Source organism: Capricornis sumatraensis, chromosome 1 (assembly GCF_032405125.1).
Source record: "Capricornis sumatraensis isolate serow.1 chromosome 1, serow.2, whole genome shotgun sequence".
NCBI lineage: Eukaryota > Metazoa > Chordata > Mammalia > Artiodactyla > Bovidae > Capricornis > Capricornis sumatraensis.
Genome location: NC_091069.1, coordinates 127,669,186 through 127,695,976, shown reverse-complemented (window position 1 = coordinate 127,695,976; position 26,791 = coordinate 127,669,186). Strand labels below are relative to the sequence as shown.

General features: G+C 34.4%; 1 protein-coding gene across 3 annotated transcripts in view; it reads left to right on the top strand.

Moving 5' to 3' along the window:
- USP25 (ubiquitin specific peptidase 25) overlaps positions 1–25,271 on the top strand; it is a 162,671-nt gene extending 137,400 nt beyond the window's left edge. For all 3 annotated transcript variants that reach the window (XM_068970263.1, XM_068970255.1, XM_068970247.1), the window contains 6 exons: positions 7,717–7,895; positions 9,683–9,761; positions 14,837–14,916; positions 19,028–19,151; positions 22,872–23,067; positions 23,375–25,271. In XM_068970263.1, coding sequence (XP_068826364.1) covers positions 7,717–7,895; positions 9,683–9,761; positions 14,837–14,916; positions 19,028–19,151; positions 22,872–23,067; positions 23,375–23,547 — 831 coding nt within the window. In that variant the 3' untranslated portion in view covers positions 23,548–25,271. The remainder of the gene's footprint in view (positions 1–7,716; positions 7,896–9,682; positions 9,762–14,836; positions 14,917–19,027; positions 19,152–22,871; positions 23,068–23,374) is intronic.
- The last annotated feature ends 1,520 nt before the right edge of the window (positions 25,272–26,791 follow it).

Here is a 26,791-nt window from a genome sequence, read left to right as displayed (position 1 = left end):
AAGGGTATGGCAACCATTATTGGCCAATACGCTCCAATATTCTTGCCTGTAGAACCGCCCCCCACCCACCCCCGACAGAGAAGCCTGGCAGGCCACAGTCTACAGGGTCGCAAAGAGTCAGACACTACCAAAGCAACCCTGTGCACATAGATCCAAGAATTTTTGCCTGTGGCAGCTCTGCCCCAGTGAGAGTTGAGCATGAAGGTGGCACAGCTGCTTGGCTTGCAGGGACCCTGGCAGTGCCAAGTGTACAGGGACACAAACTGCCTCCTATCAGAGTCTTTCTCCGAGCCTCTTGTAACTGGCGATCAGAATACCTCTTTGGCTAGTCTTTCTCCGCAGCTCCACCCATTCAGGCACTTAGAGGGCTCCCTTGCCTGAGGTCTTTCTCTGTTCGGCGTGTCAGGCACATAGAGGGTGCCCCTTCTCCCCCCACCACCCCCCGCCCCCGGCTGGGGTCCTGCTCTGTAAATCAGTGCATCTGGTGCTTAAAGGGGCACCCTGGGTGGGGTCCTACTCTGTAGGTTCAGCGCATCAGTCACTTAAAGGAGCACCTTGGGTGGGGTCCTGCTCTGTAGTTCAGTGTGTCAGGCGTTTGATGGATCACCTTCTGTATTGTTCAGCTGCCACTGCTGGCATGTGGGGAGAAAGAGGCTGTGGTGATGGCTCCACCCCCTTTCCTCCACAGGCATTTCCCCCCACAATCTCCTCCCTCACGTCCCCTCTGCCCGCATCTCCGAGTCAACAGTAGCCCTCGCCTTAGGATTGCTCCACAATCCCTAAACTCCAGCTCCCTGGTGCTATGCTGCACCTTCCAGGGGATCTACATCCCTGTCCCGGGTATGTATGGCTGCGGCAAGGACTGTCTGATTCTCATTCCATTTAGGCTGCCACAGATCAGCTGTTTCACTCTCAGCCTAAAATGTTTCTCCTCTCACTCAGACAATGGCCCTGATGTGGGGATCAGACCCCTGCTCCAGTTCCCCCACCCACCAAGGGCAGGTCCAGTCCTACTAACACTCCTGTTTTTCCCCCTAGTTCCTTCATCCTACTGATTTTTGCGTGGGTCTATATATTCCTTTCCACTCATCAGTAATTCCTGTCCTCTCTCAGCTGGTGTTCCACATGCACCTCTGTGTCTGAAGGTGTATTCCTGATGTATCCATGGAGAGAGATGTACTCCACATCCACCTACTCCTCTGCCATCTTGTTCTCAGCCTACCTCTCTCATTTTTTAATTTCCACTCCACAATTAACCTCTCTCCCTGATTAACCTCTCTCCCCGATTAACCTCTTATTTCTTATATATGCTTCTAGATAAATAAGACTGATATTCAGTACTCATCCATATGTTATAATTTAAATAAAAATAGAAGTTTCTTCTTTTGGTCTTTATCTATCATTCTTTTTCATGTAATGTGGTGGATGATTTAGTCATGTCATGATTTGTAGATTTTTCATAGGTACATTTTATTTCCCATTGAACTTACCAAAGTTTATTTAAACACTTTTTTAGAGCAGGGCTTTCTAATTTTTTCCTTGTTATGACAAATAAGGATGAATCTAGTTATGGATCTGGCCACCATAAAGTCTGATAGCATTAGTATCTCAATCCTTATAACTTACTCATGGCTTAAGTTAGGAAGCTCTGTCCCACATGAGCTATTACTGGCAAAGCCTTTATAGTCAGATGCCTGGATTTAAATCCTAGCTTTATCACTTAATAATTGTGTGATTTTAGGCAAATTACTGAAGTTATCATGGCCAGTTTTTCAATTTATAAATGAGAAGTTATCTTGAGAATTAGATAATTCATGTTAGATATCACTGGACAGTGTCTATCACATAAAGAATGCTCACAAATTGTAACTATTATTAAATCCCATATTACTGTTTTTGATGGGTATTAGGATCATTTCCAGTATTTTTGAGAATGTTCTTGTACATATTAGGTTGGTGCAAAAGCAGTTGCAGTTTTGCATTGTTGAACTTTGCCATTTGATGTACATTCTTAAATGTGACTATGTTGTACATCATTTTAATGCACATTTCTTGCTTTATGTTATTTGTTAGTGACATTACTTGCTGTTTTTTTTATGTATTTTAGTCTATAGAAATGATATTAGACAAAAAGCAAATTTGAACTGTTTTCTTGTTCAAGTTCAAAATGGATCATAAAGCAGTGGTGACAACTCACAACATCAACAATGCATTTGGCCTGGAAACTGCTGACAAATGTACAGTGTGGTGGTGGTTCAAGAAGTCTTGTCTAGGAGATGAGAGCCTTGAAGATGAGGAATGCACCGGTCAGCCATTGGTTGTTGACAGTGACCAATTGAGAGCCATCACTGAAGCTGATCCTGTTACAGCTACAGAAGAAATTGCCCAAGAGCACAACATCAATCATTCTATGGTCAGTTGGCATTTGAAGCAAATTGGAAAGGTGAAATAAGCAGTGCCTTATGAGCTGACCACAAATCAAAACACTCATTTTGATGTATTATCACCTCTTACTCTATGCAACAGTAACGGACCATTTCTAATCAGTTTGTGACGTGTGATGAAAAGTGGATTTTATAAGACAACTGCAATGACCAGCTCTGTGGCTGGACTGAGAAGAAGCTCCAAAACACTCCTCAACCCCATACCTGAATCAAAAAAAGGTCATGGTCCCTGTTTGGTGGTCTGCCGCTGCTGTGATTCACCTCAACTTTCTGAATCCTGGTGAAACCATTACATCTGAGAAGAATGCTTAGCAAATCAGTGAGATGCACCAAAAACTGCAACGCCTGTAGACCACATTGATCAATAGAAGGGGTCCAGTTCTCCATGACAACCACATGTCATGCAGAGCCAACGCTTCAGAAGTTGAACAAATTGGGCTACGAAGTTTTTCTTCATCTGCCATATTCACCAGACCTCTTGCCAACTGAGTACCACTTCTTCAAGCATCTCAACTTAATGAAGGGAAAATGCTTCCACAACCAGTTGGTAGAATCCTGAAGCACAGATTTTTATCCTACAGGAGTAAACAAACATTTCTCATTGGCAAAAATGTGTTGATTGTAATGGTTTATATTTTGATTAATAGATGTGTTTGAGCCTAGTTACAATAATGATTTAAAATTCAGGATCTAAAACCATAATTACTTTTGCACCAACCTAAATATATTATTGAAAATTCAGTGAACATAACATATTTGCCCAGTCAAAATATTTATGAATTTTAATTCACTTGTTTAATTTAAATAAATAAATGGAAAGTTTGTCAGGTTTCATTTTTTCCTGTCTTGATAATTTTTAATTGCCACCTATATTCTCAAATCCTTTCAGAATTTGATTGTACCTCATATTATTACAGTGAGATGGATAATTATATTTCTCAGTATTTTGAGTCTTCTCAGAAAGGAACAAGATATGCCTCTTCACTTTTTTGGCCCTCTCTTAGGTCCTTAAGTAAGGTTTTATTATTTTACTTAAGCATGGTCTTATAGCTTCTTTTTTAATCTAATCTTAGATGTGTAGAAATTGTTTCTGTGAATTGAGTTACTTATCCTCAATAACAAATTATTGGTAGAGTATCTTGTAGGAAAGTTAATTACTTGTATTTATTCATATAGTGTCAAATTACTGTATTTTTTTCTAATAGTTTTCCAGTGGATTCTCTTGATTATTTCAGTAAACTGCCTCCTAGTAATTATCTCATTAGTTGTTGTTTGGTCACTAAGTCCTGTCTGACTCTTTTGCGAAACCTGTGGACTAGCCTGCCAGGCTCCTCTGTCCATGGGATTCACCAGGCGAGAATACTGGAGTGAGTTGTTGTTTCCTACTGTAGGGAATCTTCTTGACCCAGGATCATTTAATCCCTGTCTCTTGCATTGGTGGGCAGATTCTTTACCACTAAAACACCAGGGAAGCCTCAGTTAATCCCATTTCCAGGATAATTTTTGTTATACTTTTTTCTTGTTTCATTTCTGAAATATATTCAGGCTTTCAGAATATAGTTAAATAATAATATAATGGTGATAAACTCCTTTGCTTAGTTCCTTAGTTTAATGTGAATGTTTGTAGTGTTTTATTATTAAATAGGATGTGTAATATTGATTTTTAATAGCCCTTCTCTTATAGATTTAAAAATAAAGACAGTTTCTGAAATTTACAGTTAAAGAGTTATTTTAAACTGATTGATATTGGAATTTAGGCTTTTTTTTTTTAATGCATCTGTTAGAGATTCTGCACAAATTTCTGCTTAATGCTTAATTCTTACAAAGGAGGGATCTTAGCATTGATCTATCTTTTTTTTTTTTAAATCATTGTAAACACTGTCTCTTCTTATATTTTCTTTATGTACACAAGGAAGTTTATCAAAATTAGATGTCAGTTTGGGCATCCATGTTCATAAGCAAAATTAGCCTTTTTAAAAATATTTGCCAATTTTTGATATTCAGATTATACTAGTTTTATGTAATGTTAAAGAAATTTTTCCCCTTTTTTTTTGTTTGGAGCAGTTGAGATATAGAAGTCTTTGAAGATTTGCTATAACAGCACAACTCTAATACAAAATGAGCCTAATTCCTTTATTGGGTATAGATTGTAGGCAGTGTTTTCAGTTATCTGTAGTTTTGCCTGGGTCTCTTCAGTTTTTCTGCTTTGTAAAGTAATTCTGGTAACTTATATTTTCCTAGATGATCATCTGTTTAATAAAGATGCTATAGTTTATTGGCATAAAGTTATATGTATTATTCTTTTATAAATTTTAAAACTTTTTCCTGTATTTTTTTATCACTTTCCTGATTTCTAATGTTATTTTTATCCCATTTTTTGGTCTTCTATTCAGATTTTTGGAAAGGAAAAGCCTTTTGTGGTCTTTATCTAATTGCCACATTTTTTTCTTTCTTCTGTTTTATTTTGGTTTATTTTCTTTTTCTAGTTTCTTGAAATAAATGTTATTTTATATTGCTTAAGCTGAAATTTCCCTTGTACCAATCTGGCTGTGTCCTTTAGGTTTTGAGATTTCATATTCCCAATATTATTATAATTTTGATTCCTTTGGTCCAAGAATAGTTTATAGAATACTTCCAATTCCTAAGTGTTTAGTTTGGGAGTTACCTTTAATTCCTATTTATATAACATACAGTCAAAGACTATAGCTTATATTATTCTGATCCTCTGGAATTTGAAGTAGATTTTTTGTATCTTTTAGTACACTATCAGTTTTTAAAATAAAATGATATATTTAGCTTTCTGAATTTTACTCTATCTTACCTTAGATCTTACTGCCTCCAGAGTGTACTATATATTTGTATATTTGGTATTTTAAATAGTCTGTGAAAGTGAAAGTCACTCAGTTGTGTCCTACTCTTTGTGACCCAATGGACTATACAGTCCATGGAATTCTCCAGGCCCGAATGCTGGAGTGGGTAGCCGTTCCCTTCTTCAGGGGATCTTCCCAACTCAGGGATCGAACCCAGGTCTCCTGCCTTACAGGCGAATTCTTTAGCAGCTGAGCCACGAGGGAAGCCCAGATGAAACTTCTATAAGAACTAATACATGTAGAGTATGTTTTATCATGTGATTCAGAAAAGTAGAAAAAAGTCAAACTAGAAATCATTTGGAAGAAGATTTCAAAAAACAGATTTTTAACCAGTCTCATTGAATGGATCATGTGTGGCTTGATGGGAGATGGTCAAGGACATCATCCAAGTAGAGAACTTAAGAAACAAAGGCTTGTGCATTTGTGAGGAGTGGAGCTTGATCTAAATAGAGGGGTAACAGGAAATAAGACCTAATAAGTAACGTTGAGCCTGATTAGTCAGACCCCATTAAATGTTAACTGTAAATTGTGTAAAGATCTCCTGAATACACCAGCGTGGAACACCTCATTGAAAACTTGAAGGAATATATATATGCAGTATATTTTGAAAGTGAGAAAACTTTTTGAGAAGGAAGTTGATTAACAAAACGATGATAAACAACATTCATTGATAATTTATGCTAATAAAATTTAGTATTTTTGTGTTTGAAAAATTGCTCTACAAACTTAGAAGTGCAATTCTACCTCTACTGGTTTAATAAAACACCTATAAATTGTGAGTTTGGTACTTACTCATTATAATTAGAAGAATCGTAAGTAGAGCAAAATCAAGAGGTAAACATCATCTTAAACCTGACAGATAATCTAGCTCTCTAATAGAAATCTGTTTACTATTTATATTTATATATATATATATATATATATATATATATATATATCCCAGCCTGCATTTTGAAGGGTGGTAGGAGAATGGATAATCATTTAGTATTATAATGTCTGATAATCTAAACTTATATTATTATTTGAGAGAGAATTTTATTTTGGTCATACCAGTTTCAGCCAAAAGAATGACATCTGAAATATTTAAATACACAAAAACCTTCTGATAGCCTATGGCAGTCATTGTCTAAAGGGCCATAAGAGGAGAAACAGTTACTTTTTGTTTTACACTTACTCTCAAATTCAGTAGAGTATAGTTATTAAATGACCATGTGCCTTTTTTTCAAATTGGAAAGATTAAAGAGTTTGTAAGCAAAGCATGCAGTAACGTGAGTCACGATAGCCTTACATGACAAATATAGTTAATTTTCATGGCTGCTTTTTAGCACAGCAATAAAACTTGACAGTGGCATATGTATATCTAAAATAAAGTTGAAATAATTTATCTATAGAGTAACTAACTTACTCTGTTTATAATGCTAATGTGTATAGAAAGGACTTACTAGCTCCCCCTTAAGTTTAAAAACATATAACTAGAATGTTCCATTTACTGTTTTTCAGGTACATTTTCTCACTTCTGTATAATACAGCCAAATAGGTGATAGTATCTGGATGGCCAAGAATTGCTTAGGAAATGCATGCAAAAAAAACCTTTTCAATAGAATGGACTTTTTGTAACATATTTTGCATGTAGCTCCAAATATCTTATGGTTACTAGAAAATAATTTAGATATGATGTCTAATATAAATGAGTATTTTAATTAAAGTGTTATCTGTAATTATATGGGCTTCTTACATATGGCAGACTTGATATATATCTCTATACATATTTCTCTGAGCAAATATTTTTCAAATCATTTGCTTATGTGTGGGAACACACATTAGTATTTAATATTTCTCATAATAGTAGTTGCAAGTAAAGAAAAGGTTAGCTCAGTATCAAGGTAGTAATAGTGATAGTGTACATTGATAAACATTACACTGGTAAAATTCAAATATTTTTGAAACAAAAATTTATGGTGAAGAAAAAGGCTTCCTTTCTCATCCCTTATTTGTAAGCTCTACAGTTAAAGTTAATTGTGATGGTATTATTATCATCCATTTAAGAGCCAGCCATTTTCTTTCAGACATGAATATTCTAGGGACCTACAGCTCAACCCTAGAATTTTAGCTATTAGAGGTATACTTCACATGGAGCATAGATTAGGAGATATGTCAAGTATCTCAGTCTTCTGATGCCTCTGAATAGACTTTGACCAAACTCTGATAAGTTTTGCAAAATAACTCATGGTAAGCTTAGATGTATTTAAACTATGGAACATGGGACAGTGTTCTTAGATATACAACTACATTTTTTGTAATATTTTAAAAAGAAAACATATTTGAATATAAGGATAATTATAATACTGAAGGATGTGAATTATTATAATTAACTAAGATTGGCATTTTGTTGTATTTTCTAGGCAATTAAGTTGGAATATTCAAGGTTGGTTAAATTGGCCCAAGAAGATACCCCACCAGAAACAGACTATCGTTTACATCATGTAATAGTCTACTTTATCCAGAATCAGGCTCCAAAGAAAATCATTGAGAAAACATTGCTAGAACAATTTGCAGATAGAAATTTGAGTTTTGATGAAAGGTAATTTGAAAATACAAAATGTTAAGTATTTTATTCACGTGCTCAAATTGCCCATGTTGTTTTTATAGCTCCAAGTGCAATTTTTGAATATGTATTTTACACATAGACATATTTCAGTAAGTGCAGCACAAAATTTGACTTAATTCAGTTGCTTTGTAATTTATTTGTTACTTATAATCATGACTTTTAAAACTTTAACCCCAAAATAATTTTAATCATTTTATTACATTTTAGTTGTGAACCAAGGTTCTGAGATAAGCAATATAAAGATACACAGAAGAGTATAATATAATTTTCACTGGCCTTTGGGAACTAAGAACTTCAGAGAAATAAAGAATTTCTGAACCTCTGCACTATGGATATTTTAGGCCAGATAGTTTTTTTTGTTTTGGGGTGGGGGCTATCCTTTAATTTGTAAGATATTTAGTATGTTCCTGTCCTCTACCCATTAAGTGCCAATAGTACCCCTCAAGTGTTGACAACCCAAAATGTCTCCAGATACTGCCAAATAGCCCCACTGGGAGCAAAATCATCCTTGTTTGAGAACAGTTGGGGAAAGTAATTAATCAATATACACAAAGTAATTAAACATCTTCTGACCTAAAGAGAAGGCTTAGAATGGTTAAATGAATTTTGGTTTACCCAAAAAGTTTTTTCTTAGAAGTTCCTATAAAACTGTTTACTAATATTAAAAATTAAAATTTAATCTAGTTAAGTTAGAATAAATACTATTAAAAAAAAATTCAGCCCTCAGGTAAACACCCAAAGTATTGAAGTTTTAAAATGTAGAAACATTTATGCTATCTTGGAGTTCATGGTAAACACATTTTAATTCTGAAGTAAATGATTATCCTTTCATGCATGTCTCAAAAATACTGAATTCAAAATATGTTTAGTAGAGAAGAGTGTGGTGGAAAATAAAGCATCTAGGATTAATTTCTGCCTCGTCATGTGTCTGCTGTGAAAGTTAGGATTAAGGTTTCAATGCAAGTAAATGTTTTTGAGCATTATCTGGTAAATACTCAGTAAGTACTGGCTGTGAGCTTTTATTAGTGATAATGTTGACGTCACTTATTTTGTTAAATATAACTGAGGAAATCAGAAATGTTGACCCTCTTTTATCTGGGCTGTTAGTGTACTGTGTTCCAATGAGTATATGCTGTTGAATTTGGGGAAGATATTTATGAAGTACTCACATTGACTTTTCAATCTTCTGCAGTTAGCCCTGGCAAGTAAAAATAATTTGTTTTGAAAAATCTACTTTCTCTTGTGCTTGAAATACAGGGTAAACTATATGTGATAACTATAAATAAATGTTGGGGAGATATCTTTAGCCGTGGTTCTGATCATAAAATCTGTTGAAATATTGCCATTCCTATATGAAAGGATAGGCACATTTTGGATATCTTCTTATGATTTATGAATAATATTATTTGGGGGAAGTGAGATTTCATGTCTCTGGAGCTTGCTTAATAGAGATACATTATCAATTTTTTAAAAACTTTTTTTCATGTTTAATAGAACATAATTTTAAATTCATATAGAAATATAACATGGTGAATTACAATTATTGCTTCTGTCATCTTTATATACTTTGTAAATATCCAGTATTGTCCAAAAAATGAGATTTTTCACTTATTTGAAATTTGTTTCCTCAAAAATATTGCACAGTGATAGTGGATTTCATTTTCATATGTGTTGGGTAGTTTAATTTTGCATAAAACATATTTTTTAAGTTTTTATGGATTTTGCTTTTAATTTAGAAATATTTTTTCTTTCATTTGAAGGTGTCACAACATAATGAAAGTTGCTCAAGCCAAAATTGAAATGATAAAACCTGAAGAAGTAAACATGGAGGAGTATGAGGTAATGTGCCTTTTGGGAGGTTGACTGAGGAATTCTTTAGTTCAGTAATCTTTCATTTCAGTATAGCTAATAATCACGTGAGAAAATTCATCATGAAGGGGTGAAGTAACCTGCCTGAGGTTATCATAGCTTCATGTCACAACTTGGTTAGCAGAACCTACATTCTTAAATGCTGTATTACAGTGAAGCCATGCTATACACTTTCTTTGCTTCATATATATATTTTGAGGGGAAGTTAAAAATTGGTTTCAGTCATTGTATGCCTTCTGCATTTGTCATTATTGGACAGGGTTGTGTGAGGGAGGCACGCATATGAGCATTTGTAGTGTGCTTGTGGTAGTTTCGTGCACAAAATTCTCTTTGTGTTAACTTTGGCTTTAAAATTAAGTTACAATTCAAACACCTAGTATTTTGTCACATTTTTAAGTTTAACTTTCTACATTGTTTTTCCAAAAATTTTTACATGAATAAATTTTAATTTGCATTCATGAGTGCCTTTGGTTAGTGATTGGTCACGTTTGCAAACCTGATTACTTTATATTCCCTTAAACAATTAGTATAACTCACTACATTTAACAGATAAAAGGAAGGATACAGAAAACCATTCATTTTTGATCAAAACTCTTAGCTAACCTGGAATACAAGGTAGCTACTTTAGTCTACTGAAGAGTGTCTTAAAAAACAAAAACTAACAGAACTACCATAAACTACCATAAACATCATATTGAAATCTGAACATTGAAAACTTTCCTTTTGTGATCAAGAAAAAGACAGGGATGTATGCCAGTTTTATTCAACACTGTACTGGAAGTTTAAGCAGTACAGTAAGGCAATAAAAATAAAGCAAAAAGTAAGAGATTGCAAAAGAAGAAACAAAGCTTTTGTTATTTACAGATGTTTTATATACAGAAAAGAAAAAGCTAGATAAATTTTTTGGAGATAAATAAAGATAATAAGAGAGCTTTGTAAAATACAAATCTATCATCTAGCCCTCGAGCCTGGAACCACCAGGACGCCCATGGATATTTATCCTGGTCCCGAGGATTTTCTGCCTTCTAGTCTAGCCATCCTGGCATCCAGTCCGCTTCTCTCCATCTCAGACTCTGCGGCTGCCCAGAGAACCGGGCGCCAGATACCAGGTTCTAGGACCTAGAAGACCCTCTCTGGAGGCCAGGATATTCAGATGGCAAGAATATACAGAAGAACTGTACAAAAAAGATCTCCACGACCCAGATAATCACGATGGTGTGATCACTCATCTAGAGCCAGACATCCTGGAATGTGAAGTCAAGTGGGCCTTAGAAAGCATCACTATGAACAAAGCTAGTGGAGGTGATGGAATTCCAGTTGAGCTACTTCAAATCCTGGAAGATGATGCTGTGAAAGTGCTGCACTCCATATGCCAGCAAATTTGGAAAACTCAGCAGTGGCCACAGGACTGGAAAAGGTCCGTTTTCATTCCAATCCCAAAGAAAGGCAATGCAAAAGAATGCTCAAACTACCGCACAATTGCACTCATCTCACACGCTAGTAAAGTAATGCTCAAAATTCTCCAAGCCAGGCTTCAGCAATACATGAACCGTGAACTTCCAGATATTCAAGCTGGATTTAGAAAAGACAGAGGAACCAGAGATCAAATTGCCAGCATCCGCTGGATCATGGACAAAGCAAGAGAGTTCCAGAAAAACATCTATTTCTGCTTTATTGACTATACCAAAGCCTTTGATTGTGTGGATCACAATAAACTGTGGAAAATTCTGAAAGAGATGGGAATACCAGACCACCTGACCTGCCTCTTGAGAAATCTGTATGCAGGTCAGGAAACAACAGTTAGAACTGGACATGGAACAACAGACTGGTTCCCAATAGGAAAAGGAGTACGTCAAGGCTGTATACTGTCACCCTGCTTATTTAACTTCTATGCAGAGTACATCATGAGAAACACTGGACTGGAAGAAATGCAAGCTGGAATCAAGATTGCCAGGAGAAATATTAATAACCTCAGATATGCAGATGACACCACCCTTATGGCAGAAAGTGAAGAGGAACTAAAAAGCCTCTTGATGAAAGTGAAAGAGGAGAGCGAAAAAGTAGGCTTAAAGCTCAACATTCAGAAAACTAAGATCATGGCATCCAGTCCCATCACTTCATGGGAAATAGATGGGGAAACAGTGGAAATAGTGTCAGACTTTATTTTTTGGGGCTCCAAAATCACTGTAGATGGTGATTGCAGCCATGAAATTAAAAGACGCTTACTCCTTGGAAGAAAAGTTATGAGCAACCTAGATAGCATATTCAAAAGCAGAGACATTACTTTGCCAGCTAAGGTCCATCTAGTCAAGGCTATGGTTTTTCCAGTAGTCATGTATGGATGTGAGAGTTGGACTGTGAAGAAGGCTGAGCGCTGAAGAATTGATGCTTTTGAACTGTGGTGTTGCAGAGGACTCTTGAGAGTCCCTTGGACTGCAAGGAGATCTAACCAGTCCATTCTGAAGGAGATCAGCCCTGCGATTTCTTTGAAGGAGTGATGCTAAAGCTGAAACTCCAGTACTTTGGCCACCTCATGCAAAAAGTTGACTCATTGGAAAAGACTCTGATGCTGGGAGGGATTAAGGGCAGGAGGAGAAGGGGACGACAGAGGATGAGATGGGTGGATGGCATCACTGACTCGATGGACAAGAATCTGAGTGAACTCCAGGAGATGGTGACAGACAAGGAGGCCTGGCGTGCTGCGGTTCATGGGGTCCCAAAAAGTCGGACACGACTGAGCCACTGAGCTGAACTCTGCATAATTTTAGGAGATGTTATAAAGAAGACCTAAGTTAATGGATGTATGTATTGTGTTTGGAAAACTTGGTGTTGTAGAGATGTCAGTTTTCCACAGAATGGTTTATTGAAACTGTTCAGTTTCTGACAAACTTCTAGCAAGTTGTTTTATGGAGCTTAATAAGTGATCAAAAATTTTATGGAAGTGCAAACATTCTAGTATCAGTATTCTTGTAGAACACGGTAGGAAGGTTATTTTCACTTGAAATCAATATAAACTACCTTAACTTTTATACTTTACAATAATATTATTATAAGAATGGATAAATTTGAATTATAAGGCAAATAGAAAATCTGGGAACATAGCCACAAAAAAAATGGACACATAATACATGCCAGAGATACAAGCAAATTGGTTGCTAACTCTGCCCTTGTCTCCAAGATTCAGGTTACATGGGACTTGATTTTAATTGTTATTTGCTTCTGCAGTCCCTCCACCAGTTTGCTTCATCAGATTGGATGCTGCATATTTTTATTCTGAAAATTTCTCATATTTTTTCTAATTGCAGAGCCACTAAATCTTTCTGGTATTTACATGATGTTTTTGGATTTTGTATATCCCACATATCTTTGTCTTGCTCTGAGTCTCCCATCAGTAATCCTTGGCCTGCAAACCAAATCCAGTTCATCACCTGCTTTTATAAATAAAGTTTTATTGGAACACAAGCCATGTGTTTAAATATTGAATATAAGCACTTTCACCGTACAACTGCAGAGTTGAGTAACTACAACATAGACTGCATGGCCTGCGAAGCCTAAAGTATTTATTGTCTAACCCTTTAAAGAAGAAGTTTACCTACTGAAAACTTCTAAGGTGAATCTAATGATAACAGAATGGCAATTTGAATACTTCTGCCAGAAAAACTAACTTTATGCTTAAAGATAAATTTTACCCTTATGTGTATTAATGTCTTCTATCCCTGGTGGCTCAGATGGTAAAGAAATCTGCCTGCAATGCTGAAGATCCATATTTGATCCCTGGGTCAGGAAGATCCCCTGGAGAAGGGAATGGCAACCCACTCCAGTATTCTTGCCAGGAGAATTCCATGGACAGAGAAGCCTGGTGGGTTACAGTCCATGGGGTTGCAAAGAGTCAGATAGGACTGAGTGACCAACACTGTCACTTTCAATAGTATGAAAAATTTGCCTTTTTAAATTAAAATGATTTATATTCAAGGAGAATATATCAATAGTTAGCTAGTAACTGGCCTATATGTACCTTACTTTCATTTATTTACAATAACGTGTATAAAAGCTTTCACACTTTTATCATCACTGTCTCTTTTAGGTTAATCATATATTGAATTTTAGTTACAATTTTCTTTGAATCAATTTTTATTAAGTAAAAAAATCTTGATTGTTTTTTAAGAAAACTGTTTTCTAAAATTGTAGATTGTTAGTTCTGAATCATTTTGTTATATGACATGCTCAATAATTGTGGGTGTTTTGGAGAGGGGCTGTGAAATGCTTCTTTCTTTTTCACCATATCTCAGTTGAAAAGACTACTTAGCAACCACATTTAAAATTTATCACAAATTTTGCAAAATACCTTCTACATTCAATGTGCTGTAGGTCTATAATAATATTTTTTAAAATGTAGTGTTGTTGCTTTACATTATGTTAGTTTCAGGTGTACAGCATAGTTGTTCAGTACATTTACAGATAATACTCTATTAAAAGGTATTACAAGAAAATAGCTATAATTCCCTGTGCTGTACAATATGTCCTTGTTGCTTGTCTATTTTATACACACTTTACATTTTCTAATTCTGTCCTTGTTCTGTGCTCCTCCTCCTCTTCCTCTCCCCATGGGTAGCACTATGGAGGTTCCTCAAAAAAATGAAAATAATCCAGCAATTCTCTCCTGAGTATATGTCTGGAAAAAATTGAAAACAGAAATTCAAAAAGATATATGCACCCCAAATATTCTCTGATAATATCTTAATAAACTTTTACACGGAAGAATTTTTGAGAGACAGATGGCCTACCCATTGATTATCTTACCTTTTATTTCTACTGTCTTCTAGTGTGATTGTTTAATTTCTCTCATCAGTGTTACAGTTTTTACCTTTATCTTTACACTGACATGTTTGTATGTAAGAAATTAAAGTCTTGATTTAGGTCCAGTTTATCTTCAGTTTTGAACTCTTTGCTTCTGTTAGTTCAAATAGTTATCATAAAATGTATTTGTAAGTAGTTTTCATTGTAGTTTTAATATCTATGTACTTTTAATATTCTTTCACCTACAGGAGTGGCATCAGGATTATAGAAAATTCAGGGAAACAACCATGTATCTCATTATTGGGCTAGAAAATTTTCAAAGAGAAAGGTAAGGCAAAATGGACACCCATGATAAGAAAAGCTTAATTCTTGTATTCTATTCAGATGTGACCTCATCTCTTGAAAAGATTTTATTCACAATATATATTTTCAATAAACTTTATTTTACAACTCTCTTAAATTTATAATTGCAAATTGCAAAGTTAATACAAAGAATTCCCATATACAATATATTTTCCATTTGAAATTAAATTTGTAAAGTTAGCATTATTGTCATTGATTTTATCAGCTCTCAGACACTACAGTTGAAGTTTAGAATGAAATAGGATTAGATTGAAGCCTAGATTTGCTAGGGACCAAAGCAGCTGGTTTTCCTTCCCTGGGCTTCCCTTGTGGCTCATCTAGTAAAGAATCTGCCTGCAGTGCAGGAGACCTTGGTTCAATTCCTAGGTCAGGAAGATCCGCTGGAGAAGGGATAGGCTACTCACTCCAGTATTCTTGGGCTTCCCTTGTGGCTCAGCTGGTAAAGAATCCGCCTGCACTGCAGGAGGCCTGGGTTTGATCCCTGAGTTGGGAAGATCCCCTGGAGAATGAGAAGGCTGCCCACTCCAGTATTCTGGCCTGGAGAATTCCACGGACTAGTCCATGGGGTCGCAAAGAGTCAGACGTGACTGAGAAACTTTCACGTTCACTTTCAAAGCAGCTGGTAGCCAGCAAATGGAACTCTTTGTATTCTCCAACATCCACCTTCTTGTCACTAGCCTTTTTCCTGTTCTTTCTGAGTTTAATCTTGATTGCAAATTAGCAAATGTTTCTAATGTGTCCCTTTTTCCGAAATTCCAGGTACTGTAAAAATTATATCTTTAGAAAACTGATCTCTTGTCTTCTAAATATTGCAGCTGTAAATATTTTAGATTGCTTCTCATACAAATTACAGGTGATTTTAAAGGAATTTCTGCTTACCAAATTGTTATTGTTACTGAGAAGAAAGGCTGCATATTGATTTATTGAGCACTATGGATTAACTAATTACATTTATTTATTATCCATGTATTTAATTCATACCCTTTAACACTAATTTACTTGACTAGGGATTTTTTAAGTGCCATGTTTAAAATGCACTGTAATATTGCCACCAAGTAAAAAGGATATTGATTTTTTTTTTCTTTCCTTTTTTATTGTGTATTTTACCTCCACTAGAAGTAGTAATGCTATTTTTTTAAATGCCAGCATGGAGTATTACTTCTAGAACTACTCTGTACAAGATGGTGGCTAAGGAGCCACGTAGGACAATTTAATTTAATTACAATTTTTAAAACTTTTCAGTTTCTCAGTCATACTAGCCGCATTTCTGATGTCCAGTAGTCACATGTGACTAATGGCTGCTGTTTCGGCCAGCACAGACACACCACTTCCATTACTGCAGGAAGTTCTGTTGAACAGTGCCACTCTGTTCATTGGACAAGCACAATGCCATCAAAATCTTGAAAGTTAACACATAAAAGTAGAAAAGTAAAAAGTAATATTAATACTTGGAGGCAAATTATTGAAGTCCTAGTGATTGTGTACTTTTTTAAGATAATTCACTTTGGTCAGCTGAAGTAGAAAATATTTTGATCAATAGCTCTCTTTTATAAAATCATATTTTGGCCAACATTCTATTTCTTTAATAGGAATATTCTAATTTGCTTTGGGATTTTAGAGATTAAGGTTTCTAAGAAAAATATGAATATGCCCTTACAATAGCATAGACTGTGTAAAAGGCTTTTCCATTTAACAGATAAAGAAACTAGGCTCCAAAGTGATACAATAACTTTGCCAAGGTCACACAGCTGACTAGGGAGAGAAAAATTGAAATAAAGGCCTCTGTGTTCTTATATTATTTAATGAAATAAGAAAAGGACAAAGTGTATTCATCATCTCAGTAAGAACTAAAAAGATGAAACTTTTTTCTTTGCTCTCTACATCACTTCTGTATTAGCTTTTCTGAGCTAGCATTTGTTAAAGGACTTTAAGTAAATTGTGTTTAAATTTCTTAATTTACTTAATCTTAAATATATTTTTATTGGTAAAATGAATATTATTATGGCAAATGTTTATTATTAAATTGAAAATATCAGTTAGGAAATTAGTGATTGTAGAAAATAATATTTATGGAATTTTGTAAAAAGAAATGTTAATTATACCACAAATGTAGCAGTTACCATAACTAGCAGTATATAAGATGTTGGCAAAATGCTCTGTCAAACTTTTTTTAATGAAAATATAGCACTTGAAAGCCATAAATTAAGTATTTATTAATGGGCTAGTGTTACTTCTATGAGTAGTGAAATGAAATCATGTTTTTAGGAGCCATAGTTCTACAGCAGTAAAAATGAAAATTAAAGAGAATCTACCAGGCTACATAGTCTTATTTTATCTTAAATAAGATTTTGGTAACTGGACTGCTGAATTTTATTCTAATTTACTTGAAATGGAAGCACTTTAAAGGCTGATAAAATGTGGAACATTCTGTGTACTTCACTAGAAAATTGGAATAAGTTCATGGTTTCAGAGCTATTCTCAGAGAGATGACTCAGGTCTAGAATGCCAGATATGGATGTCATTCCAGGGAGACCTTTCAACTGGGAACTTAATGGCTGTAAAAGGAAAGGTAGACGTGCCAGCAGACTAACTCAGCTTAGTGGCACAAGGCAGCACTTGATACTATTGTCGCTCTCTAAACAAAAAAAGCTTTAGCTGAGACTATACCCATATTGTTTCAAAATAAGATTTCATGCCCTAAATTCAAGCAAAAACAGATCCCTGGGAAAAGCTGTTTTCAAAAAGTATTTAAAAGAACATATGTTTAATGAAGTAGTTTCAGATGTATAATTTGATTTGTCATGAATGACCATGTTTATTTCCCTGTAATTCTACATTTAACATTTGGACTGTATAATTGACTTGTTTGTGTCTGAGCACCTGAAATTAACAAACAGTAACAATGATGGGCAGTATTACTTAAAGAGTTATAAAATATTGTTTCTGTACAACATTTCACTTCTTAGGATGTTACATTTTTCAGAATTTGTAAGATATGCTGTGAGTAGAAAAATTAGCTTATAGGAGGTATCTTAAAACATCTTTCATATTTCAGTTATATAGATATATTGTTGTTGTTTTAGTCACTAAGTCAAGTCTGACTCATTTGTGACACTGTGAACTGTAGCCCACCAGGCTTCTCTGTCCATGGGATTCCCCAGGCAAGAATACTGGAGTTAGTCGCCATGCCCTCCTACAAGGGATCTTCCTGACCCAGGGATCAAACCTGTGTCTCCTTATTGCAGGCAGATTCTTTACCGCTGGGCCACCAGGGAAGCCCATACAGATACACAACTGTATATATTTGTCCTACAGCATGTTAGAGGAGGGATAATCATTTTAGAGACAAATATAATACTGATATATTTGTGTCATATTCCCTTTTTAAAACTTAGTTTGAACTTCATGAGGTCTAGAGTTATAGCAATATTAAATATTAAACAAAGGCCTGACCCTGTCTGCCTTTTATGTTAGTATTTGTACCCCAGTAGATTTCCCAGATTTGGAAGCATTTTTTCCCTTTCTACTTCACCCAGCTCCTTTGGATATTCTACTCTCTGTTAACTTTTCTCAATGACTGAAACTGTGCCCTCACATAGGGAAGAAAAGAACAAAGTGATGAACAGTAGGCATTTAATTAATCAAATAATGTTTGTGATAAGCAAAGTAACCTGATCAGTCCCTCAAACAAAATGTCATGGTGTTGCTAAAAAAGTAGACTGTTGACTTTCACGTCAGTGTTAATTTTGAATCTAAATGGAAAGAATTAGGAAAGAAGATAGAAGGAACTCTCTGAATTACTCAGTTTGGCCTTTTTCTCCCAGTTTTTTCTAACTTTCTGGCTCAATTTTTTTGGGGTTTTTTCCTTTGTTTTAGTTTTAAAGCAACTGTCTACTAGCTTCACATGCAGCTGTTGCTCCAGAGATACTCTCAGGCATACAGTGTATCATTAGATGTTTTATTTTAATGTTGATCTGGATAATCAAAATGTAAATGTGTACTTAAAATGTTTTGTAATTGTAGTTACCTTTCTTTTACAAAAATAAAATACTGATGCTGTACTTCTGTTTTTTAAGTTATATAGATTCCTTGCTATTCCTTATCTGTGCTTATCAGAATAACAAAGAACTGTTGTCCAAAGGCCCATACAGAGGACATGATGAAGAACTGATATCACATTATAGAAGAGAATGTTTACTAGTAAGTTGAAGGCACATAGTGTGTGTTTACTCTATCATATTGTCTTACATTGGGCAGTTTTTTAGACTCATGTAAATGACTATAAATTCTGATGTGGTAATTATCATGATGATGTCTGTCTTCTGGGTCTACTTCCTTGAGGTGTGGGAGACTATACTCAATTCTTTATCCCTTCTTCTTTAAGAATCTTAAGTTTTACAGATGATAAATAAGAACTGTTCTTAAAATGAGATCAGAATAATTAATTTTTATATCTAGATTTCTTCTCATTCTACCGTTCCCTTTTTTGATGTAGAAGAGGTGCTGAATGGTATGATAAATTATCATTATTATTATTCCAGAAAAAGTATAGTTTTTCTGAGTTTTTATAAAGAGTATATTTGGTGTATATAACGTTAAATAATTCATTGTAATATGAAGGTTTTTTCCATTTGGTCATTGAAATTTTTTCCTCAAGTATTTTTACTGTGTATGTGCTTAAATATTATTGTTATGAACTTAAATATTTTCAGCAGTTCTTTTTCCCCACCAGTTTACTTTCTGGCTGGAATATTTTGTTAATGTTTCTTGACTTTGCTTATCTTTAAGTGTAAAACCACAAATTCCATCTTTATACTTTTTATGATTGGATTCCATTTAGCTATTAACATGACTATAGATTGTGAACCTCTAAGTCATGTTGTTTTTTTTTTCTATAAAATACATAAAGGTATGCAAGAGAATATCATTTTTGAGCCAATATAGGTTACTTGGTTTACATGTACTTTAAAAAGATTTTCAGTAGGTGTACTGCTGCAATGTTTTCTTTCAGTAGAACTGCAGAGTATATGTTAATTGTAGTCTGCATTATGTCTTCAGAATTTTTGAATGGCAAGAGTAGAAGCTTGTGATTTTGTTATTTTTCTCTTAGCTGATTTTATTACATTTGAGTATATTTTAAGACTTTAATTATTGATGGTTTGTATCCATCAAGAATGGTATTCTTAATTTGTTGTTCTTTAGTCATTAAGTCATGTCTGACCCTCTTGTGACCCCATGGACTGTAGCCCGCCAGGCTCCTCTGTCCATGGAATTCTCCCAGCAAGAATACTTGAGTGTGTTGCCATTTCCTTCTCCAGGGTATCTTCCCGACCCAGGGATCAAACCTGCATTTCCTGCACTGGCAGGCAGATTCTTTACCTCTGAGCCACCAGGGAATCCCATTCTTAATATGGTCAGTTTCAAAAGGTTTTTAACCAATGCCCAAGAAGGAAGATCTGAATTATATTCAGGTTCATAATCCATGCATTGAATGAATCAAAGCACTTGTTAATGTAAAAAATGCAGTGTTGGAATATTGAAATGTATTGATAAACCTATTTTAAACATTAAACACAACTAAAATACTGTCTACCGTAATGATAGACAGTGTTTATATTATGGTAAACAGTGTTTATCATTTTATGTTAGTAAGCCAGCCACATTTATTGTTTCACATAGGAATTTAAATGCAGCTTCAAGAGGATTTTAGTGTTCCTTTTAGGTGTTTTCTTTTTTCCTTTTTTAGTTGTTTTTTTTTTTTTTAATATTGAGAATTTACTGAGTATCAGATTCTGAGGGATGCAAAGATAAGAGCCATTATTATATCCTAAGAGAATTCAATCTGGTGAGAGATGTATACAAGTAATTTTTATATTTCAGAATAAGTATTATGAGAAATACGCAACATAGTATGTTTGGAATTGTTGGAGAGAAGCTTAAGAAATAAGATAAACACTGATCTGTATCCTAATGGATAAATAGGCATTTTGTGCCTTGTAGAGAAGGGGCAAGAAATTCTAGACAAAGGAATATCGAATGAAAAGACATGGAGAGTGTACAACAGAAAATGAAGATAAGTCTGTTGTGGCTTAGTTATGAGAAACAAGTGTAGGTGGAAGTGATGAAGCCAACAGTGTTTGTTGATGTCAAACTGTGTAGAAGCTTATGCATCATTCTCATGAGTTGGTTGTAAAGTTGGAATAAATTGGGCATAATCAGTTTTGTTTTTAGAAAATAATTCTGGCAGTAGTATACTTGAATATGGACTGGAATGGAGTAAAGATTGAAACAAAGAACCCTAGAAAAGATAGACAGGGAAAAGAGGAAGAGTCTCAACTAGGAGGTACAGTATGAAAGAGAAGTTATGTAAATGGCAAAGGAGATGGTCGGTAACGATGAGATGAGTGTGGAGAAGGAAGTAGAGGCATTAAAGCCTCATGACTTACTAGATCTGTTTTGTCTTTGGCTTTGGGGACTCTGAAGAGGATGAATAGGCTGGCTTTGGATATAACAATGCTTAAGTTGTCTCTAGGATCTGTTTTGATTTAGTAAACATAACATCAAATTCAGAATAATAATGTCTTTGAATGCAAGTTGTAAAAATTACACTATATACTTCAAGGCTTATCTCATTTAATCCTCTTAGCCACTATGTGAGGAAGGTTATATACTATGCCATTTTTCATATAAAGAAGGTGAAGCTAGGAAATTAGTTGTTTGCTGACTGTTAGATAATTACTTAGTGGCTGAGTTGGAATTTTAGCATAAGCTTTCTACAAAGTCAAGATGAATTGCATAAGAATGTCATAACCAAAGAAATAATATGATTTTTATAATTTAAATTATTTTTAAAATATGAAGATTATTTAAAAACCATACTCTCTAAACGTGAGATTTCAGACATAAACGTCTCATGAGCAGGTGGGAGGGAGGCTCATGACAGAAGGGGCTATGTGTATTCTTATAGCTGATTCATATACACAACATTGTTAGAGCAGTTATCCTCCAATTTAAAAAAATGTTTTAAGTCTTATTATACCTGTATCTTTTTTCTATCTCCCATGTCTGTATTTCTTATCTCATGGATTTCTAACTTCTATTTAATTAGATGTCAGCATGCTTGGCCTCTGCTCCCTGCTGCCACTTGTTTTTATAAATGAAGTTTTACCGAAACATAGCCCTGCCCATTCATTTACATACGACTGTCTTGGTGCAGCAATATTAATGTCATTGCAACAAAGACTATATAGCCCTCAGAGCCTAAAATATTCCCTGTCTTGTCCTTTACAGAGAAAATGTTACTGATCCCTGTATTGTAACAGATTGTGAGCTCCATGAGAGTTTTCTTATTAATCATTTGGGTACCCCTGCAACTAAAACAGTTTCTGGCACATGGCATGTACTGAGTAAGAATTTTTTGAAGAAATGAATGATTTAATTGATTACCTTTATATTTTTTTATCAAGAAATATAACAGTCCCTGTTCAGCTGACATTTATGGAAAAGATGAGTTTTTCAAAATTAGTATGGAATCTGAATTTCTTTGCTTTTAAAATTACTTTGAGTGCTTATCATATTTTAGAATTGGGGTAATTCACCTCTGGACAATTAATTTAAAAATAGTTCCTATAGTGATGATCAAAGTAAACTGAATATGAACTTTAAAAACATGACAACAGTATTTTTCTGACTTTTTTTTTTTTTTGCTCTTGTTTCTATTGTAACATGCAAATCCTTTTCTAAGAAACTTTTCTCACTCAATAAGCTGAGGTTGCTTTTTCTGATTTCCATTTGTTCTATTACTGTTTGCAAACATGCTTATTATGTTGCCTTCATTATTGTGAGATATTTTTACTTAATTGAAAAAGGAAACAAACCTGTTTTTTTTTCCTCTCTCTCTTTCTCTCTCATTGCATTAAGAAATTAAATGAGCAAGCTGCAGAACTGTTTGAATCTGGAGAGGATAGAGAAGTAAACAATGGTCTGATTATCATGAATGAATTTATTGTCCCATTTTTGCCCCTGTTATTGGTGGATGAAATGGAAGAGAAAGACATACTTGCTGTGGAAGATATGAGAAATCGATGGTGTTCCTATCTTGGACAAGAAATGGAATGTAAGTTGAAACAATGCTAGTGGATTCCTGAGTTGTTGGGATTAAAAGGTGTTAGAATTAGATGTTAGTTATTATCATTTTAATATTCTGTGACATTGTTACATTCACATGATTTTTTTTCTTATTTACAAACTAAGCTGTACATACTGCTGTTGCCATTCATGCTTTACTTCTTCCTCCTAAATGGTAATGATTTTGCATGCTTTGAAACAAAATATCGGCTGCCTACTCTAAATTAATAAATCTTGTTGAAGATAATTTTTCTCCCTGTCAGTTTTTAGTTATATCTGATTGTTTGTATTTGCAGCAAACCTCCAAGAGAAGCTGACAGATTTTCTGCCAAAGCTGCTCGATTGTTCTACGGAGGTTAAAGGTTTCCATGAGCCACCTAAGTTACCTCCATACTCCACACATGAACTCTGTGAGCGATTTACCCGAATCATGCTGTCCCTCAGTCGAACTCCTGCTGATGGAAGATAAACTGCACATACTCTCCCTGAACACACTGTATAAATGTTTTTTTAGTTCTTAGCCCTTGCCTTCCTGTCACAGGGTTTGCTTGTTGCTGCTATAATTTTTAACTTTTATTTTAATAACTACAAAAGACAAATTGACTCTACAGACTTTAGCCAGACTGCAAACAATAAAGCTGAGAATCGCATGGCGCTCAAACTTTGTTTTAACCAGAACTGATGTATGATTACCAATCCAATTGATTTTATTATGGCAAAACCATGCTTTTGCCACTTTTATGTTACAGTATTACTTTGCCTTTATCTTTTCTTGTTCTACAGCTTTCCATTCAGTCTGGATCCTCCGTGACTATAGCCATTTAAGTGTTCAGCACTGTGTACAATACATAATATTTGGTAGCTTGTAAATGAAATTAAAGAATAAAGTTTTATTTATGGCTACCTATGTGTTTGTAAGGAGGTATATTATATATTAGTGTATTTTTTTAGTTATATAAATGAATTTTTTCCTGGGGATTGTTTATGGGTGATTAACAGATTAATACAGACTTTTAATTTTGCTCTAATGTTAGCACATTAGAAATTTGCTGAGTATTTGATACTTAAATATTATATTGTTGACTAAGTTGTTATACTTAGTATGGCACCTAAACCTGTTTTGAATTCAAATCAGGTTTTAACCGAAGTGAGCAGCTGATACTTAAGTCAACCACACTGAAACTTTTAACCTTTTAACCTTTTCTTAGATTAACCTTTAATTTTTTTAATGTATTATACATATAATATAGCAAAGTGATTATTTCAAGAGATACCAGAAAAAAAGTACTTGAATAAGGGCTATTTAATAGTGAAACTTATGAGAACTATGTATATGTATATATTATATATGTATATATACACATACATACACACATACACACACACATTCTTCATAATGGAGGACAGTGTTTGCATTATATAATCATTCTATTTTTGTAAATTGTATACCACTTTAATTGCAAATGTTCTCTACTAATCAATGCTGTGAAATGGAAGTTGATATTGTTGAACTAGAAATTATATGAGTATCTTCCCTGCGTTTATTTACTTCCTTTTCAAAAAGGAAAAAAACTGTAGAACATTTTATAGGTGGAACTGCTGTTTAAGATTAATGAAGTAATATTGTGAATGAAATCCAATGCTTTAAAGGTAATCATGCTACCAACAACCTATTTTTGAATTTATAAAAATTTCTTTATAAATGATACTTTGTCAGCATAGTAAAATATATCATTATACTATGTGTATGTTTGTTACAGCGTCGCCAAAACTAGTGCTTTTTATAAGTGCCTCTCATAAAAGATCTGGATGGAGGAAGAACAAGAAAATATTAAGCTATTATATAATACTCCTTATAAAGGTATCAATGTACTGCTAAGGTATTAGTGATAAATTGCTATTTCTTTGTAAAGTTAGATTTTGTATATTATAGCCATCAGAATGTGTTTTGGTTTAGATTTTAAATTCTCTACTTAGCAGAATTAGTATTCTGCATTGATTTCAAGTCCTGTTGAAAGTTTAGAAACTTACTGTGTATCATCAAAGCATTTATAAAGTATCTTCAGCATTTTATGATATTCTACCATAACAGTAAAGTCGTTTGTGTATAATTGACTACTGAGACACAATTTGCTAAACATCATATGGAAATTACTTCTTTTATAAGGTACATCCAGGTAAGTATTATATTTACTCTGTAATTAAAGCCAGTTTATTCATTCCTAATTATGAATCTGAAGTTCTTCTTTTAAAAAGTGACCTTTTTTAAGACCTGAGGAAGCAACTCGTTTTTGTATCAGCTTTTAATCTAATGGTTTAGGTCAGTGAAGTTTTCTTACATTATGTACTGGATTAAATATAACTTAGGGCTAGTAATTTAAAAATCAAAACCTCATAGAACTATTGTCCATGGCAGATTTCACTTTGACTTAATGACTCTAATTTTGATTACTGTAGTACTCCTTTCCCACTCCCCAAAAATTACATTTTGTAAAAATTTAATGTAGAATTCAAATGGAAGTTAAGACTTGGAGGAACTTATAAGATTGTGTATAAGGAGACTGTAGCCACCAGTGAGCCTGAAAGCCTGTAATTCTTTTCAGATTTGTTAAAATACAATGCACTAACTACACTAAATAACTACTTCTCAAAATGTCTCCAGACCAGCAGATTCAGCATCATCTGAGGACATGTTAGAACTGAAAATTCTTGAGCCCCACATCAGAACTACTGATTTAACACATATTAAGCTTGAAGAGTTAACACGTTTCAACAAGTCCTTCAGAAGATTCTACTATCTGCTGAAGTTTGAGAACCACAGTACTAAATAATCCCTAGCACCTTTTTGAACCCTTGTTTATTGGAAACTTCATTATTTCTCTCACTGACGCTTTCCAGGAAGTAACTAAAAATCCTTTTCCTTAGTTTTAGATTTACTAAGACTAAGGTGGATTCTCTCCTCCTGTGTCTAATTCTCTAAAAGTTCAGTGTCTTTGTGATTCAGAATCGTTGACTGTGACCTCTGAGTCCTATTGTCATCCTCCAAAAGTAAAATCCCACAGGATACTTGGGAAGAGTGAGTAGGGCAACTTTGTGTAATTACTTTTTTTTAGATTTTTCATTGGTATGCAGATAAAAGTAAGAGTCATGACTGAGGGACGATGTACACAGTTGAATGCACACAGACACGCACACCAGAATTTCGGATTCCCTATTTATTCCACCACAGTTCTTCTCACACCTTCACTACCATCCTTGAACCTCCCATTCGACGCTGCTCCAGTAAGATAGGATCTTAATTTACCAAGAAAGTTAAGGAGCTTGGGTATGACCCCCTCCAATTTCTCACCCCCATACTCGTAAATTTACAGTTAATTGTTAACCAGGTTGTGATGAGGAATAGACATTATTGATAACCCAATGTTACAAGGAAAGTATAAGTAAAATGTATGAAATGAGTTTATAATTTAATTAAAAGTACATTCATTACATGGGGGACATATTTGCTCTTTGACAGAATTAGAAAACTCACTTTTTTTGCTTTGTATTAGCCCAAAGGCTGTACAATATATTTGTCCTTTAGCGAATGGCTTTTTTTCAATAATCTGGAGCCAGTTATGTATCCTTAACCCTAGTTGTGGATCAAAAGCATATGAGGAGCTTTCTTTACAAAAGGTGTCTAGATCCTCTCTTATCATGTGAATTCTTAAAAG